The sequence below is a fragment of the Laccaria bicolor genome, genomic scaffold (genome assembly GCF_000143565.1).
Source record: "Laccaria bicolor S238N-H82 LACBIscaffold_41 genomic scaffold, whole genome shotgun sequence".
Lineage (NCBI taxonomy): Eukaryota > Fungi > Basidiomycota > Agaricomycetes > Agaricales > Hydnangiaceae > Laccaria > Laccaria bicolor.
This window is the reverse complement of record NW_001889912.1, coordinates 229,581-248,199: the sequence shown is the minus strand read 5'-3', so window position 1 is coordinate 248,199 and position 18,619 is coordinate 229,581. Positions and strand designations below refer to the sequence as shown.

At 43.9% G+C, this 18,619-nt stretch overlaps 6 protein-coding genes across 6 annotated transcripts; 2 read left to right on the top strand and 4 right to left on the bottom strand.

Annotated features, from left to right (window-relative positions):
* Window positions 1-4,310: 4,310 nt before the first annotated feature.
* Window positions 4,311-4,574, bottom strand: LACBIDRAFT_309684 (uncharacterized protein; the record flags this gene model as incomplete). Its single annotated transcript, XM_001886941.1, has 2 exons — window positions 4,311-4,353; window positions 4,402-4,574. 2 exons carry the CDS (start codon window positions 4,572-4,574, stop codon window positions 4,311-4,313), a joined length of 216 nt encoding a protein of 71 aa, XP_001886976.1.
* Window positions 4,575-5,987: 1,413 nt separating this feature from the next.
* LACBIDRAFT_332470 (uncharacterized protein) lies at window positions 5,988-8,938 on the top strand (the record flags this gene model as incomplete). The annotated part of the gene is made up of 9 exons (XM_001887018.1): window positions 5,988-6,052; window positions 6,224-6,299; window positions 6,355-6,785; window positions 6,917-6,979; window positions 7,044-7,476; window positions 7,526-7,553; window positions 7,875-8,044; window positions 8,099-8,246; window positions 8,397-8,938. 9 exons carry the CDS (start codon window positions 5,988-5,990, stop codon window positions 8,936-8,938), a joined length of 1,956 nt encoding a protein of 651 aa, XP_001887053.1.
* A 105-nt stretch (window positions 8,939-9,043) lies between these two features.
* LACBIDRAFT_309682 (uncharacterized protein) lies at window positions 9,044-9,205 on the bottom strand (the record flags this gene model as incomplete). The annotated part of the gene is made up of 1 exon (XM_001886940.1): window positions 9,044-9,205. The coding sequence occupies one exon, from the start codon at window positions 9,203-9,205 to the stop codon at window positions 9,044-9,046; it is 162 nt and encodes a 53-aa protein (XP_001886975.1).
* Window positions 9,206-9,925: 720 nt separating this feature from the next.
* LACBIDRAFT_332469 (uncharacterized protein) lies at window positions 9,926-11,972 on the top strand (the record flags this gene model as incomplete). The annotated part of the gene is made up of 10 exons (XM_001887017.1): window positions 9,926-10,081; window positions 10,430-10,541; window positions 10,599-10,659; window positions 10,728-10,848; window positions 10,952-11,047; window positions 11,102-11,166; window positions 11,291-11,315; window positions 11,433-11,481; window positions 11,685-11,815; window positions 11,886-11,972. 10 exons carry the CDS (start codon window positions 9,926-9,928, stop codon window positions 11,970-11,972), a joined length of 903 nt encoding a protein of 300 aa, XP_001887052.1.
* An 870-nt stretch (window positions 11,973-12,842) lies between these two features.
* On the bottom strand, window positions 12,843-13,046 carry LACBIDRAFT_309680 (uncharacterized protein; the record flags this gene model as incomplete). Its single annotated transcript, XM_001886939.1, has 1 exon — window positions 12,843-13,046. The coding sequence occupies one exon, from the start codon at window positions 13,044-13,046 to the stop codon at window positions 12,843-12,845; it is 204 nt and encodes a 67-aa protein (XP_001886974.1).
* A 2,340-nt stretch (window positions 13,047-15,386) lies between these two features.
* Window positions 15,387-15,901, bottom strand: LACBIDRAFT_309679 (uncharacterized protein; the record flags this gene model as incomplete). The annotated part of the gene is made up of 3 exons (XM_001886938.1): window positions 15,387-15,651; window positions 15,704-15,752; window positions 15,859-15,901. The coding sequence occupies 3 exons, from the start codon at window positions 15,899-15,901 to the stop codon at window positions 15,387-15,389; spliced, it is 357 nt and encodes a 118-aa protein (XP_001886973.1).
* Between the last annotated feature and the right edge of the window lie 2,718 nt (window positions 15,902-18,619).

The window sequence follows — 18,619 nt, the reverse complement described above, 5'->3', positions numbered from 1 at the left end:
TCCCCCTCTCTGTAACATAGAATGTAGTAAAAGTAATTTATTTAATTAACAAATATACTTCAATTGTCTTTTTTCTTTTGAAATCTAAGTTCAGTCCAGTCCAGTCCAGTCCAGTCCAGTTGTGTGCTGGGAGTCCAGTGGAGTCCAGATTTGTGAATATTGCCAGTATGTAGTGAAGTCCAGTGGAATCCAGTGGAATCCAGTGGAGTCCATGTGGATTATGTGGGGGATGGTAAAGTATTGCTCTCAACACAGGGTACTCCTGCTGTTCAAACCCCTTCATTTGGCAGCTGGCCCTCGCTTGGTGCTTTTCACAATAATTATGTGGTGATTTCAGCTCTATCGACAGGAGGTTCCCAAGTGTTGCTCTGTGACAGTATCATGAGTTCAGCTGGGAGAGAATTACATGTTGATACGGAGTGTAAGAATACACCCATATAAATGCGAATTTTTAGCAATTTCTCCTATAAAACCTCCTATAGTAGAAATACAGTCACATGAATCATAAGGATCGTTAGACACAACCCAGTCTAGTCGATTAAAGTCTACATCTGAGAAATGTGCATGCCTTAGGCAGTAGGAATTGCGGTCGGTTCGTGATCGAATCACTTCAACATACTTGAAGTCTAATAAACGGCTACACTACCATGAAATAGTACACTACAGAGTGTCCTAGAGTAAAAACACCTCAGCACAGGGTGTTGGAGTTTACACCAAACCAGGGTCTCATTTTACCATGGATTAAAAAGATATTAATTCGAAGAGAGCCGCACGAGCATAGAAGCTCGACGTGTACCCGATGCAAGAAGTCATTCAGTCACATGCTACGAAGCATGATCCAAGAAGTCATGTGGTGAGACGCATCACACACATCACACACATCAACGCATCACAAATCATGGCATCATTGATCCAAGTAAACTCACCATTCTGAAGAATACCAAGAGAGAAAAACTATGAACAATTTGCCGTGCGGTCTGAGACCCATGCACAGTATCTAATAATAGAGAGAAAATCACTAAGCAGACCGTTTGCCTCAGGTGAACTGATCGTGAAAACCATTTACGGCGATTCCCACGTACACATCAATACTGATGTGTCATGTCGCCACAATAGAGGAAACACTACGAAAACTTAAAAGAAGTCAGCTCAGCTGTGCCACACACAACTGAGCCACTTCAAACCTTTACTAAAAACCAATATTAATTCGTCCGACCTCTCGGATGATGCACAGACATGTTAAGTAATGTGTGCCCGGAACCAGCATGTTAAGTGGGGATCACTAAGCTTTTGTAAGGTTGTCTTGTCAATTAGTAAGAGAGCTCCTACTATTACCGAGGAATCCAAGTGAGTGTGCTTGAAGAGTCTTTAAGACTAGTTTGGATCGAATCAGAGGCATAATAAAAGCTTGAGGGAGTTATAAAAGTCTACAAAGCACAATTTCCTTGTCATTTCTCCGTATACAGTTAGAACACAATCCCAGAATACCGAGGTAGTCCCAATAAAAGCCGTTTCCCCTCGAAGACTATTAAGTTTCGAATCCTATACTTGTGCCCACATGTAAAAACAATACCATTTGTTCCAAAAGGTCTACTAGACTTAGACAAGTGATATAAAATATACAAAATTGTTTCCCCAAACTTCTACTTAAGTTCTAACAAAACAAGTGTGGTAATTCTATTTACCGTACGAACCTGAAATCGAAGCACCAAGCACGTACCTGTGGCCTATGGTGATAAGTGTTTAAGGTGTTAGTGTGTGTGTGTGTGTTGTTTAGGTGTTCACGCATCTTGTCAGCGTGTCCGATTGCACTTTCCTCACTCCCGCGTGACACAGTCTTCTCAATGTGAAAGCTAACAAGTTGTTTTTGGACCTCATGAGAAGTGAAAAAAGACCACTTAGAGAAGTGGGCCCACCCTCAGCTTTCAAGCCGGCTGTAGGGGTTTACTGGTATATGGTTCATATAATCTACTTCTCTGGAGCTGTCATGTCACTCCTTTTCATCAAGAAGGGACCTTGTGTTATCCTCACTCCTCACTCCTCCAACTAAGCTCCACCTCACCAGACATGATTTACTGGTTCAATTACATCAAACCCAGGCAGTCCAAACCCCCTCCCAGAAGGCAGTGTGGCTCTGACAATGGTGTCATATCTGATGGAAAAATGGGATATAAGGTCAGCACATGATCCTGATGCCTTCAGCTGGTCTCACCCTCTTATTTCTTCTATGATCCAAGCCATCTTTTTTGCCCTTTTCACAAACATTAATGCCCCTCTCTCTGCAACACATATTGATTCACTGACATCATCACCATGGTTAAAATTTCCACAATGTTCTTTGTTATCCTTGTTGTTGTTGTGCCCGCCTTAGCCATTCCCACTAATATTTATCACAAGTAATTCTGTTTGGCCTCTTTCCAAACAAGTGATATTGATATTCTTGTCCCAGATGAGATGCCACAGAACAGAATCTTTACCAGCACACGTCCAAGTCTGAAGTAGAGACCCTTGTATCTCAAGAGCCATTTCTTGGACTCCTGATGTTCATATCCACTTCTCTCCCCCTTTTCACTTCAGTCAGAATGCTCACCTGATCCTTTCTTGTGAAAATCAGGAATATTGCAAAGGTCAGTATCAAGGTCAGAACAAAGTCAGCCAAAGGAGCAAAAAAGATTCACAGTGCCCATAACAAATATAAGAACTGTCGCAAGCGAGACCTCGACAACAAGAGACTCGCTGCCAGGGAACTCAAAGAGGAACTTGAGGCACACAAATTTGATGCCCAAGTTCGACCTATGTAGTAACATTGAGGATCTTGATTGAGCCAAAGTTCTTGTAGCAAATATATCGACATTTGATGCATCGTAAATAATGGGGAAATTCTGAAGTGTAACCCAATGAATTCAGGATAGACAAGAGTAGACACACACACACACAAAAATGAGACACAACACACGTAATGGAGAACGACACACCTGTCCAATGTTCAATACATTGATGGCAAATGTTGGTCACTTATTCAGGAAGGTGTGTCGAACCTTATCCACATGATACCAAATTCCACCACAAAATGTGATGTGTGACAGCCAAATTAGCTAGTATTATACAGTACACTGTACAGTGTAGAAAAATTCTGTGGTTAAGTCGAAATCTGCCTCTCCATGCTCAAGTAAAATTTGGCATTATAAGTTTTATTCCTTAAACTACTTACTATACAAAGTGATATGTAAATTCTAAGAGGGGGAGCAAACTCGCAACCCTGGAATGTACCCACCAAGAATCCTCACCATTGACAGCCTACTTTCAGCACATCTGGGTGTCAATATGTGGTCTCGGCGGCCATGGTCAAGTGGGACACAGTGGTGGCCTTGTGGCAGAGGGCATTGGTGTTTTCGCCATCATTCAGGGTTGGTTAGTGGGGAAGCGCAGGGTACATCAGGAAAATCACTTCTTCCCTGAGGGTATCCAGGGTAGACCATGGATACCCAGAGGCTGTCATGGAACTCAGGGCATCAGGTTGCCCCCAGGTACAGGTTCCTTTTTTTGATTTCCCAGGAGCAACCTGAGGTTGTCCAGAGATGTGCTGAGGTTGTCCTTAGATGTGCTGAGGTTGTCCTAGGGTGGCCTGGGCTGTCCTTAGAAAGCCCTGAAGCAGACCTTATGAGCCCTCAATTTTCCTCAACACACTATATTTGAATATAAAGTGTATATCAAATGTATTTAACTAATGTACAACAACATAGTCATCCGTCTTATCACTTGTATTTCCCCAGACACACACAGAGGCGTGCTTCGCTGGCCATTCCTTTGGCATCACAAACCACCAAACACCTATACCAGCCAGAGATGAGCACGTTTGGCATACTGGAGTGAGGGTTGTTAGCCTGGGAATGGAGAGAGAGAGGAAGGGGTGAGGTAGAGGGAAACATGCATGACGTTAGGGCATGTACCATCCTTTTTGTTCCCTTTCTCTATGGCGCCTGCTCATCTCGCCACTCCTTTCCCTAAACGGCAAGTTCTTGAAATGTGCAGCATTGTCAATGTCCAGCTGATGGTACCCAATCACCATAAGCATTCATGAAACTTCTCAATGCACTGTCAACAACTTACCAGGCTATGTTCTCACAGCATACATCATATCCTTCAGACTACATGTCAAATGTGCCAATGCTGAGGGCTTCATGTATGGTATCCCAAATCGAATGGGTGATGGTGTTGGTGGTGGTGTGCAGGAGTGTTCAAACAAGTCTATGATGTAAAAAAAATGAGCCACAGTAAGGTCCTGAGCAGGGGTTAGCATGCAGAAGTGTTTAAACAAGCCCAAGATAAAACAAAACGAGCCACAGTAAAGTCCTGAGAAGGGGTTAGCATAATGGCAAAAACATAAAAATAAAAACAGACATAGCTCGACAAGGACTTGATGAATTCGTAAACGGTTTGCTGGAGCGTTTTCGCGGCGTGCAGGAGTGTTTAAACGAGTCCAAGATGAAGTGAAATGAGCCACAGCAAGGTCCTGAGCAGAGGTTAGCATAATGGCAAAAACATGAACATAGTGCTTCTGCTGGCACAGTCATAAGCCCACCAGTATCTTCTGCTTGAACAGAAGTCAGTTGAACAGGGTACTATGAGTGAGAACATGGCACCTGTGTTGTGTTGCAATGGGCAGCATTGTTGGGTTGTGGTGGTAGTAGTAGTAACAATTGAAATTGTCTAAGTTCGAAAATGTGAGTTGAGCAGGTCACGTGACATCCCGCAACTGTATCAACTTCCATCAATTCACTCTTATGGGGGGGTCGCTACCCATACCTGTGCTTCACTACTGATCACTACTGAACGGAATTTGAAAAGATCACATGGGCTTCCAATTTGGAATGCCGATGCGCGGCAAACCATGCCACGCGCCACACATGACTTGAAACTGCAGCCTCAGGCTCTGCAGCTCGAATGTGATATAGGATTGGAAGGGAATGCCCAGAGGCCATAGTCAAACAGTGGTATATAGCTAGATTTGGATATCTTACACAATAAATTGATCTTTTGTCTTGAACCACCATCTTGTCAGCAGTCTTGCCATCCTCTTGCACTACATGTAGTGCTTTGTATATCTGTACTTCCTACAGTATGCATAATCATGTTGGGCCAGCTGAGTATCTTGTAGTGTTTGGAAGTTAGGTTAGTTAACCGGAAAATAACCGAGACTGGACCGAACCGTAACTGATCAGGACTGCAAAAATTACCTAACCGATCCTAACCGTAACCGCGGTCCGGTTAGTGGTTAGGTGTCATCCCAAAATATTCAAGACCAAACAAAAACCGGTTAGGACCGGTTATAACCGGTCTTTGTGTCCTAACGTTACACACAAATATTCCCCTGTTTAAACGCTTTCTAACGATCCAAAAATCATATTTTTTAGTGGAGAATTGACATATTTACGGTGAATTGAAATTTAAGTGACTATTTTCCTGTTGTCACATGTCTGATAATGTGACATTGATACAACAATGGCGATCCATGAGAAACGCTCGCAGGTCGGGTGTACTCGACCTGCGAGGTTGTTTATGAAAATCGTGCGAGGCGGTGTTTCACCTACACACGCCTCGCTGGTGCATGCAGCATAATGCTTGTATTAGAAATATAATATAGATTTGTAATTATGTTAGTACAGAGAAATAACCGGTTAGGACCGGTCATGTAACCGACCACTAACCGTTACTAACCGATTATATCGGTTAGTAGCAGTCCGGTTCGGTTAGTAGCAGTCCGGTTCGGTTATTTTGGGTTTCGTGGCACAAGGTAACCGGTCTCGGTCTCGGTTAGAGCCCTTGAGGGCTCAATAACCGGACCGGACTTTCAAACACTAGCATCTTGTAACTGCATATATTGTGAGTTTAAATGTACTTCGACTTTATTTTTCAATTATCCAATGTCAACACTGCGTGTCTGCTTGTCTAGCATTGATAATCCTCGAAAATCTTACAATAGAATGATGGAGGAGCCCGAAAACACAGATACCATGAACTTGCAAGCTCCAAACCAGCCTCTCAATGACAAGTAAGTCCTTTTGGTATTTACTGTATTGTCTTATTTACCTCATTTGGTCAGTCAACGCCCTGCTGAAAATACAGAAGTACAAATTACAACTAGCAAATGTGGTCATGGCTGTCTGAAAGGGTCAAAAAACAAGCACAGTGCCACAACTTCAGTTACTAACAATAATCCAAGCACTACAGAAATTCATCGAGGGCCTGGAAGACCTCGGAAACAGGCTGTGAGGTCAATAACACAGGTTCAGACAGTGGTATGTAAATAATATTGCATTTTTGCCTATTTATAAACTACTCTAATACTTTTAGGATGGCCCTGTGCATATGGAACCTGGGATAAATATGCATCAGCCACTTGCTCCTATTTTTCTTCCTCAAGCAGTTGCAGCAGTCCCAGATCAGGTGCCAGTTTCTCTTCCATCAGACCAAAACCCAATATCAGAGCCAACATATCATGAAGAAGTTGAGACTTTTGTTCTTCCTGCACATGATCCTTTACAGCAATTGGATGACTCACCAGGTGAGGATGATTTGGACAGTTTTCTTGGACTAGGCAACAGCAATGGGATTAATGGTGATGCTGCAAGTGCTGAGGGAGACTTTACTGAGGATGATGGTGAAACTTCTGGGCAACTGCCATCACTGGTCTTGGATGCATTCTGGAAAAAAATTGAGTATCTCAAGGGTTTGACAGAAGGTCAAGGGCGATCAGCCAAACACTTGGTTTATGAGAAGCTTCAGTCATTCTGGTTGCCTCATTTTGACTCTTTCTTCTATCTTCGGCAAAAAACTTTGTCTCCAGAGCAGCTTTTGATCCCTCGATTTTTCTATTGGGATCCCTTGCTTCTTGTTGATTGCATCCCTTGCCCAGTTATTCATACATCTGGTACAAGTACTATTGCTTGTTCTGGGATATTGGTTTGCCATGGTTATTGTCAGATGCCACACCGCATAATTGATCTTGAGAATTCATACTATCTGATTTCCGTGCGCTATAGATGCAATCAGTGCAAGCCTGTCCACGCTTTCTCAAGCTGCAATCCTTTAGTCATAGCCAAGCTACCTAGGCCTCTTGCTGCACAATTCCCTGCCTACCTTAGTAAACGAAGTGGTCTCTCAAAGCAGGTTTTTGCTATCATGTGTTGCTGCTTTCAAAATAGCTTGGGAGCCAAACAATTTGCAGATAGCCTAAATGTTCTTCACCACCGATTTCATGATATGCTGGAAGTTCAGTATTTGCAAACTGTTCTTGAACGTGAGAGTGGATTATACAAGCCTTTTCTTTCCTTTGAGTCCAGTCCAAGTGCTGCACCCTCTGGCCAATACTGTCGGGATATTTATGATAAAGAAATTGAAGCTCACGAAAAGGAGTTTGATCAACATACTGCTCAATTATCATCTTGTGGTATGGGTATTGACCATTCACACAAGGTTAGATTTCTCTACTTTTTTTTCTCAGTTTCTTACATTTGCTTTCTAGATTACCAAACAAATTGCAAAGATCCAGGGTGAACCTGTTTTCACAGGCCTTCTTACTATGACTAATGAATTTGGTGAAATACGAATCTGTGATCTTGTTCCAACGAAAGCCCACTCTCAGTTTGATATTGCACTTACACAGATGAATCATTCTATTAAACTGTTTGGTCTTGAACCTCCTTGCATAATCTTCACAGACAATCTGGCAGACAAGCCAATGCTTGAACGACACTTCCCCAGCCTTAAAGAAGGAGTATGACCTGTCAACAGTCTTGGTGACCTACCTGTCTTGCAACTTCCCTCTGGATGTATCCCTAAAGTTTTTCAAACAGCTACACAAATTAATTCAGCAATCCTTAGCTTCATTGACACCTTTTCACATCTTGATGGGGACAAACTGGTTGTTGGCCTAGATACTGAATGGGATGTTGATCTATCAGCACAAAGACAAGGTGTACCTGATCGTCAAAAAACTGCAATCATGCAGATTGCTTATGGTAATGAAGTATGGATATTTCAGGTTAGTACAGTAAATTTACAGAAATGCAGATTATGCATTGACAATGTTATACAGTTGAGTGAACATATTGCTAATGGATCATTTCCTGCTCAATTGTCAACATTTTTGGCAAATTCTCAAATTCTCAAAGTTGGAAGAAATGTTTCATTGGACTTGAAAAATCTGCAAGAAGATAGTGAATCCTCTACTCCATTTGTTGGAGGTATTGATCTAGGATGACTAGCAAAAGAGAAAAATGTTGTTAGTGATGCACGTGCTAGTCTGGGAGACTTATGCATCAAAACACTTTCTTGTATTCTTCCCAAGGATCTCAATATCTGAATTAGTCCAGATTGGTCTGGCCCACTTACAGATGAACAAATCCAATATGCTGCACTTGATGCTTGGGCTTCTCTTAAAATTTATGAGAAGCTAACTAGTCTGCGGATCCCAGTTCCTGTAAAGTTTGCAAATGCACTTCCTGCAGGAGATCAGATTTTTGTTTTTCATGAAGATCGCACTACTATTATTGCTCGTGGAATTATCTCACCTGCTCAATTCAATAGCTTTGAAGGGATTAATATTACGAAAACACAAGTACTCATTCAGGTTGAAGAGATCTATGTTCCTGGTGCTAAAATACATTTGCACCACGAGCAACCTCTTTCGTTATTTGGTCAAACACCATTTAATATGGTCTGCAGAAGAAGCCAAGTCAAGACATTTGTCCCAGAATTCATCCCTGCTCAACATGGCAATACCATACCAATTCCCAATGCCTCTGATTCTTCTAGTAATGTGTCAGACATTGATCCTTTAGCAGAACTGGAAATGGACTCCAATTTTGTATTTCAGACAGACAATCCAGATTTTGTAGAAGCAAATAAAACTCAGACGTCAGTCACCGTAAAGTGAGGAACGACTGAGATTAGATAGACTACCTGTAGAAGCAAATAAAACTACAGGAAGTCAATAATGTAGATAATGATAATGTATCGTAGAAAGTACTCACCTCAGACGTCAGTCACCGTAAAGTGAGGAACGACTGAGGTGAGACAGAAATAAGGTTTCGTATATAAAGGGAAGGATTTGTGGCTTGAGGTAAAGACTAGTAAATAACGGAGGTAAATGTGAATGAGAGAAAAGGGAAATAAAAGGACTGGAAAGAAATAATAAAAACATACGCGTATACAATGAAGGTCACGAGACGTCTCCTCTAACACTCCCCCAGACGACGAGAGACCTGAAGGACTCCAGCTTGAGTGCGTCGGCAACGTTTTGATGAGTGGGCGGCAGTATATAGCGGCAGGGAGAGGATGATGTTCCGGGGTAATACGTTGATTGACGAGAGTGATTTTTAGATGCACTGACGACACGTTGAACTGATCTCTCTGATTCTGGTGATAACTGAACTTTGCATTGAACGTAGAGTGGGGCTGGTGATGAAAACCGAGTTAGGTGGGTGATGAAAGTCTAAGCCCTCGGGCCTGCGTTGGAATGCACTGTCAACGACGGAAGTCGGATAGAGGGGTTTGCGATGACTGCTGCAGAGACCAGTGATTTAATGGGTTAAAGGGATCAAAGAGAATATGGTGTCGTTGATTTTCTGTACTTCATATGTAACGTGATTGGGTTAGCGGAGGAGAGGAAGATCAAGGTCGTAGGGTGGAGGATTATGTGATGTCGGGGGTGGACCATACAAGTGGCCGTGTTGGGATAAAGTGAGTAGGGAATCATAGTGCCGATGGAGGAAACGAAAATATCGCGAGATGAGAGTCCTTGGGTAATAGAAACGATGGGATGCAGGAATTTCGAGCGCCAGATGGGACGATACCATCAAAAGGCCTGTACATTCGGCGGGATACCCCCACGGCTCGGTGCCTACGGGCCCCGGTATTCAACATGTACGTCGCCTGCGCAAGCTATTGGTGTGCGCCTGCTGGTATGAATACACGTCCCACACCACACCACACTTGGAGTCGCCGTTCCGAGTATAATCCTATCTGTCAATCCCACAGGATACGTGTTCCCGTTATTACATATGGCAGAGATGGTGAGGTGTGTTGGCGCGCAAAGGTTGTGAGGTTTGAAACGGCGATTTTCTAGAATGAGGTGGTCGGTTGAGGAGGATGGGCTATTGTTATGCTGCCTGCTGCTGCGGTTTGGCGGATTATGAGTTGGGATGTTGAGGAGGTTTGTGCAAAGTCGGGAAGTGGAATGTGTAGGAGGGAAGTGGAAGGTGTAGGAGGGTTTGGAAAAGTGATAAAATGGCATTTGTGCGAGCGAGGGTGACCACTGATCTCTGCCACGTTCACCCTGACATTGAGAAAAGTGTTGATCTCCCCCAGATCCTTCAAGACGCAAATGAGCTCCCCCCAATTTCGTATTTGAAATGTTCTATACGAGGTGTTATCCTCCGTTCGTCCCACCACCAAGACTACCTCCCCCGTGGTGGTAGAACGGGTCCTTGGTTCCATTGTCGAAGAGGTGACTGAGGCGTTAACGTTGGAACTGAAAAGTACGTATGGAAGGGATGTTATAAAAGAAGTGACATCTTTGGAGGATATGAATGTAGTGTCCTTCGCTGAGCATTGGCGTGGAGTTGGGAGGTATTGGAATTTGGCATGGACACTGGAGTGAGTCGCCGGCGGGTAGAATACGGTGGCGGTGAACGTTTGAACTTTGAACAGTGTGCGCGTGATAGGTCCGAGGTATCTCCGAGACCATTTACGTCAATACGAAGTTGTAACTTCTCTCTTCCACAACGGTTGCCTACTGCGGACTTCGATGCGCAGTTGACCGCACAGCGCAATGTGCTCGTTGTAGTGAGCCATCCCACATCGAGGACATTCACGGCATTAGGTGGGGAAGTAGCGGCGAACGATAAGCAGCTGCTAGTTGTGTCGTTTTTGGCAAATGATGTTCCAGGTGATAGTGATGGAGGTCGAGGAGCCAACGGCGGCATCGGTTGGTGTCGCAAATGGACGGGACTGGGGCGACGGGGTAGATGGAAGCCGTGAACAGGTGAGCTTGGGTCCGTGCCGCGCGATACTCTCTCAATATCTGATTAGCGTCCAGCTGACAATGGCAGGAAACATTGACGCGCAGAAGGGGACGTCTGGTGTCTTAGCTCGGGTGGTGGAGTGAGTACAGGAGCTGAGCGCTGAGCGTTGATCGTGCGATGGGAAGCTAAACGGCGGTGGTGTAAGTTCAGACACGACAGATGTGTGTGTTGGGAATTCTGATTGGTGAAGATGGGCGTGGTAGGTGGAATGGGTTGCACATTGACTCTGTGAGTACAAGTACCTCCCCCGTGCATCCGTGGACATCATGATGATCCTCTGATCCCCCAGCGGCCGTCTGATAATCCTCTGACAATACACGGCACGCTCTCTTGCTGTAGGACTAGGGCAGGGTTTTGGGCGAAGCGAGTGTGGGCGACGACACAAAGCATTCATGTGAGTACAAATATGGTGTGTATGGGCATCGCTAATGTGGGTGAAGGTATCTCCCCCTCGTCGACCACAGTCGCATCGGGCGGCAAGTCGTTAGGGGCTGAGCGGACATCAGGAAATAGTGTTTGTGAAGGCTCAGGGGCAGTTGCCGGGGTTTCATGTGTTTCCCGATGCCCGGCAGCCTTGCTCCTTAATCATCGGTCCAGGTACATTCCAGATCAAAAATGCTCCCTCTCTTGAGACTTGGCTTTCCTCGACATCTGCAATCTCGGGTGAGGTGAAAGTAATGAGTTGGAGAATATCATGGCCAATGCATAGGATGATTGACGGGGAGCTAGTAAGTCACCCATCGTATGTATCTTGTGTACACCCGCCTGACGAAATCTCTTGGTATGCAGTATACATAGACTATGGCTCTGGGTTCCGATTGGCATGGGGGCTTTAGGGGTTGGAAAGAAATGGTGGGGCTGCAAGACGAGAATGTCGTGATGTAGTAGGGAACCTTTTGTGAATGGTTGGTGTGGGGCGTGGACCTGGTGGTGTGCCATGTGCGGGCGGGTTCATGATCGTCGTAGAGTAGTGGGGTGAAGCACTGGCACTTCTGGCATGCACAAAATTATTGCATAGTGTGGACGTAAATGCATGGCTGAGGATATGGTGGAATATATGTGACCGCAAAGTGAAGTATGGCGAAGTATATGTGAAGTCGGGAGGAAAAGTGCGATCTTGTGTGTCACCAAAGTAAAGTGCGGTGAAGAGCATGTGAGGCCGGGCAGTAATGTAGGGCCATGTGTGTCGAATGTCGTCGCCAGCTTCAAGCTGCAGCGGAAGTTGTGTGTGAGGTCAGAAAGTGAAGTGAGCCGTATGTGTTGGATGTAGATGCCAGCTACAAGGCTGCAGCAAAATTTGAATGGACCGTGAGGGTGTTCTCAAAATGAGAATGTGGGGGCGAGTTGCAGAGCCCAAGGTAGTTGTGACTGAATTCTCATTTCATAGGTGAGCGCAGCGGGGCCCATAACCTGTAGAAGCAAATAAAACTCAGACGTCAGTCACCGTAAAGTGAGGAACGACTGAGATTAGATAGACTACCTGTAGAAGCAAATAAAACTACAGGAAGTCAATAATGTAGATAATGATAATGTATCGTAGAAAGTACTCACCTCAGACGTCAGTCACCGTAAAGTGAGGAACGACTGAGGTGAGACAGAAATAAGGTTTCGTATATAAAGGGAAGGATTTGTGGCTTGAGGTAAAGACTAGTAAATAACGGAGGTAAATGTGAATGAGAGAAAAGGGAAATAAAAGGACTGGAAAGAAATAATAAAAACATACGCGTATACAATGAAGGTCACGAGACGTCTCCTCTAACAGATTTCCAAAGTCTCAATATTAATTTCTGTGAAGCAAATGCTGTTCCTGCTACTCATCAAACAGCAAACTTTTCTGCTGAAGAAGTTGATCGCAATGCAGCAGATGCATATGTCAAAATTCTTCATGACCTTACAGAAGTTCCTTGGGCACCTGCTATTCACAGTGGTGTATTGAAAGATATTTTCCATGTCTTTCATATGATATATATACCCAAGTCCCATGGTCTCCATGTAACCTTTTCTTGAGCTTTGCGTGATGCAATATTTCTTCCTGATGCTGAGGATAAAAGATGCATTGTCTCATATCTTGCAAGCCAAGACCCACCTATGACATGGGGAGAATGTTTGCAATCCAATCCTCAATTTATAAAGAGACATTGCAAACATGTTGTTCCTCCTCCAGAACAGCTTTATGATCTGGTTTCCAAGGTAGTTCAGGTCTATGGACCTTTAAAAGATGCACAATCAGGTTTACCCCTGTTTAGTTCCAATACTTGGAAAACAGTGAAGAACATTCTCGAGATTATTAAACTTGGCCAAATATCTGATCCTCCTGGGATACCATTATACTACTGCCTTGGCATGGCAAGAAATGGCCTTCCAATCTATTGATGCTGGCATGGAACCAATTTTACTGAGGGTGCAGTTCATCGCCCTATTCGCAAGAGCATGCCATATTCAGGTGTTTCTCCTCGTCATACTGCCAATTGACTGAAAGATTTTGTATTTCGGCATAATATGCTGGTTGGCACCTATAATACTACTGGCCAGCACTATAAAGGCCACTTTGATATTTGGTTAATCAATGAACGGCAGTCCTTACTCAACTCAGAAAGGATCCAACAATTGATTCCAAGGTCACAGCCAGTTGCACAATGGGTAAATGGTGATCTTTACATTCAAACAACTGAAGTATTTGGAATTTTGCCTGTTCCAGATCCTGTAAAAGTTGCCAGCGGAATTTTGAAATATGATTCACAACTCAAGCCAGAGCAATATGCATACCTTGCATCAAAGCAAGATACACAATATGCTGTCCTAACTGTTCATACTACAGAAGAGAAAAATCTCTTCTCTAGATTTATGTGGAATAAGCCAGTCTTTATGAAAGAAGGTGGTCCTGACTGGCCATCTGCTGTTCACAAATGGAATGAATTTTCAAATGGGAAGACTATTTTCTACAAGGTTATTTTTCTTTTTTTTTTTCAAGTTCAATAACACTCATGTCATCATCCAGCTCATAGAACACTTGAAATCTTATTACACAGTATGGGCAAATTCACTCAATGCAAAGCATACTTGAATAAGTACATACAATGCAAGAAAAGACATTGACAATATAATTCGAAACCCTGCACATCTTACTCATGCCCCACCTGTACCACAATACCCTACCTCAAACTGTCCTTTACCAACAGCGGGCCTCAGAAGTGAAGATGTAACCAGTGAAGAGGAACCAGTGGGGACAAGCTCTCGGATACAATTGGCAGGTGCCAGTCAACCCTTTGTGGCAGTGCAGAAAAGACCTGCCGAGCCAATGGGAGTTGATGATGATGAAAGAGAGGTGTCACAAAAGCGAGCACATCATCAATGTGCCAAATGTAGGATGGGAGAGGGGTGTGCTGGAAATAGAGGGAAAGCCAGGTGCCGAAATTCATGCAGGGATTGTGGAAGTACTGAATGTGAGGGAAGGGATAGTAGGAACCGGAAGAAGAAATGTCCTAATAGTTAGATGGTAGTCAGTAAATGTATATGCTTCATATGGAATTGATGTAACATACCCAAATTAAACAATAGCGAAATAACAAGAAAGAAAAGCAGGCAGAATGCCTACTTGCGTTCACGCTCGCAGTCAAGCACACCGCTTGCGGAAATGGGTGCCACAGATGTGAGGCATTGGCATTGGACAGGACAGGGGAGATAGGGTGGGGGATACAGTTGTGCATGTCAGAAAACGAAGGTTCAGGGAGTTGGTATGGGTGGTGGCCACTCACTCAGTTGCCCTGTCTTCGCAAATGGGCACTCAGACGATAGTGGGCCCAGCGCAGTGAGCTGGCAGATGAGAATGGCGGGGACGGGGCCCGAGGAGTGGATGGCGCATCTAAATGATGGCCACTTGGGCCTACGTCAACGCGAAAACGAAGGTTGGGGGAGTTGGTGTGAGTGGCGGCCACTTGTTTGAGTTGCACCATTTCCGTTCATGGGTGCTCAGTTGATAGGGGGCCCTGCGCAGTGAGCTGGTGGATCAAGGATGGCAGGGACGGAGACTGAGGAGCGGATGGCACATGTAAATGATGGCCACTGGGGCCCACGTTCACACCCACTCAGCCATGTGTCCTGCCTCGCTGCGAGGGAGCCTGAAATGGGGGTGGCAATGGCGAATGGAGAGGCACGATGGCCGCTTTTTCATGTTCAGGGGTGGGAGGGGATATGGAGCTGAGAAAAGAAAGAGAGAGAGGCGGTGGGAGCAGAACGCCAGCATGCTTGCAGTGTGGAGATGGGGAGGGGAGCAGTATGTGGTCGTTTGGTGCCATGAGATCATGTGTTGATGTCCAAAATGGTCGAAGTGATTGAAACAAGGTGATTTGAGAATGGGGAGGGCAGAGAAGAGCTGTGTGTGGGGTCAGAGGTGGCGGTCAGTTGCACTGACTGCCACCTCAGTTGTTGCGGTGAGTCGATGCCGTTAGATCGACATGGCCAAAGTGGTTTGAACGAGGAAATTTGGGGGTGGCAAGGGCTGTGTGTGTGGTGAGATTGCTCAGAGGCGGCAGTCAGTATGCCTGACCGCCGCTTTGGTTGTTTACTGTGGAGCATTCATCATATTGGGCAATGAGATGAAAAACCATGTTACTTACCTTTGATACCAGGTTCCTTTGCTGTTTGAGAGACTTGGATGTGGTGAGGCTGGGAGACGTTGAAGGTCAGTGAGCACGGATGAACATTGATGAAGAGCCATGTGATTTATGAATTATCTAAGCGCCGCACATGTGATTCAGTAGTGAAAACTGACCTGTATTGCTCAATATGCGATGGAAAGGCATAAAAGTTTGCATATGTGTTGATATAGGTATAGAAAGTAAACTTGAATTTTTTTAGCACAAGGGAGCAAGTGGAAGGTACCTCCTGAAGTAGTGAACTCGGTAGTGAATATCTCACTACTTCGGTGGCTATGATGATCAGAGCTGTTGCCAAACAGAATCAATCATCATCCTGTTGTCTGAGTTCGCACAAGCTCTCCAGCTCGCAAAGGCTACCTGAATATCAGCTCAAACTATTCCTTGGTAATCCATATCATCCTCTTTTTCTTCCCTTTTTTTCTCTTCCTTCCTTATTTTTTATTATTTATTTAAAATTTTGGACACAGGTATGAGTAGTGAGCCTTATAGGGAGTGGCAACTGTGCCAATAAAATCGTGCTGTTTGGTTCTGTTTGGCTCATGCCAAATATTCGAATCCAGTGGTCAACAATTGTTATTGGGCTTCAATCGATAGGTAGGGGCCAAAAACATTACAATTTACAAGTCTATGTTGTTTGAGATGATATATAATATACTATTATAATTAAATTCAGTAGCCAAGTTCCATATCTGCATCACTATCCATGTTAGATGCATTCTCCTCTCGAGTGCAGCTTTCACATCTCAGGTCAAGTTAAGCTTCAAGCTCCTGCTGGTTTTGAGCTCTGAACATTCAAAGCAGGTGGCACTCAATGCCTTTCAATAAAGCCTGCTTTTTGAGGTTTTTGTTGCCAGTGCTCTGGTGTTTTTTCTTTGTCGGAGCAGACTCAGATGTTGTGAAGGTTTGTCGTTTACTGAGAAGTTTGCAACATCAATCGTGACTTCTGGCCCAGTTTCCACGTGTGCTTACCCATGATATAAAATACTTGTAGTTAATGAGTGAATATATGCAGAGATAATGACGATAATGCGTTGCTGGTGTCAGCAGTTGCACTTCGATTACTTTCTTTATTACAGTGCATGATCATTGACGCGTCTTTACATGCCATTCTCCCATCGTGGATTGCTACTTCATTTGTAAAGGTATCCTTTCAAAATTTTGCAGGCACAAAATGCTGAAGTGTAGGATGGATTTGTTCAGGACAGAATTTTATAAAATGGTTTGGAAGCCTTGATATAAGATATCAACTGATGGAATATATGTATTTTTGAGCGAAATTGTATACGAGCAGCTTCACTTATACTCCACCTACATATATCCACACTTAGATTGGCAATCTATCATTGTGTCAATGTAAATATGAGCAGTGAAGACGATCAACCATTTCTTGATCAGGTTTTTGGTGATGGGAAAATGCGGCAGAGTTGAAAATTTGGCAGTGGGTTGCTGCTCCCCAACTCTTACACTTTCTAAGGCAGCTCATAGCTATAACTTCACAAGTTTCGCACCGTTTCGCCTCTATGTAGGCTCGTTTTAATCGCTTTATTTACGTGAATGCAACCCATTTTACGGCGTAAAAAAATTCAAAGTACCTCACAAACTGTAGCATAAACTATTTGGCCTGTAGTAGAGATGTAACATATATTATATCATCATGAGTTCTCTTCCGTTTCATGCGATTTTAGGCTTGTTAGAAATGCACAAATTAGAGCTTCAAAAAGGGTCTGAGAGCCCCTAATATTGTGACGTTTGAAATGACCTCCGATAACATTTACCGTTTTTGGGCAGATTCTTCGCCAGTAATCGGTCCATAGCCCTGCGAGTTTTGCCGTAAATGCTACCTATATAGACGCGTAAACACCGCTTTGTAGCGCAAAAAAGAACACAAAAAACGAATATGTTTTGCAAAGGATACTTGATCTTCTTTGTTGTTGCAGTTTTTGTAGGTCAACCAATCTCTGGACAATGGTGTACTTTCTTCTCATTCCAGTCTTATTTTGATCAAGATAATTCATATACAATAAGGAATGTTCTTTTTATTGAAATCTAGTATACTAGTAGTTTCAGGTTATTTCAGGACAGTTCAGGTTGCCCTTGGCACTTGAGGCAGGGTCCAATGTGTGATCTAGGCAAAGGTACCTCCATAATTGTCGACACTTGTTGAATAATAAAGCTGATGTGCATCCCGAAAATATTGATTATCAAAATCTCAAATTGATGAACAATAAGAACATTGAGCACATCGAGTGGTCATTTCTGTTATTTTATTCTTCAACATAATCTTCAGCTGAGTGGTGTTGCCATGGCTACCAAGGTTATTTCCCAAAGAAATTGTTTAGATATGTAAATTGAATGTCCTCAACATTCTTATTGTTCTTCATTTTGTAATTTTGACAATTGATGCTTTCCGGATGCACACCAGCTTCTTTATTTTACAAATGGCCACAATTATGGGGGTACATATGTCCAAATTTGTCCTGAATATTCTTTGGACCCTGTCTCAAGTGTGGGTTGCCCCAGGACATCCTGTGATGCCTGGGAAAAAGCTTACAAACATGTTTGTCCCAGGAAAAAAGTGATTTTCCTGATGTACACACCTGGCTGCACGGTGGGTGCTGTATCCCCTGTTGGTTCGCCAAGTGGCACTGGGTCCTCGCTGATGCTGGATTCCATCTGTGCAGGCATTTTCATGGGCCGATTCCATCAGCATGGGTGGTTTATTCTGGGTGCTGGGTTGTTGCCATGGGTAGATGAGTGGTTTTGTGGATCTTTGGGCGGTTTTGTGGGCATTTTCATGGGCAGTTAGTTGTAATCTGAGGGTTGCATTTGTGAGGGGGGGTTTAATTGGGGGCAGTGGTTGTGTTTGCCATGGCA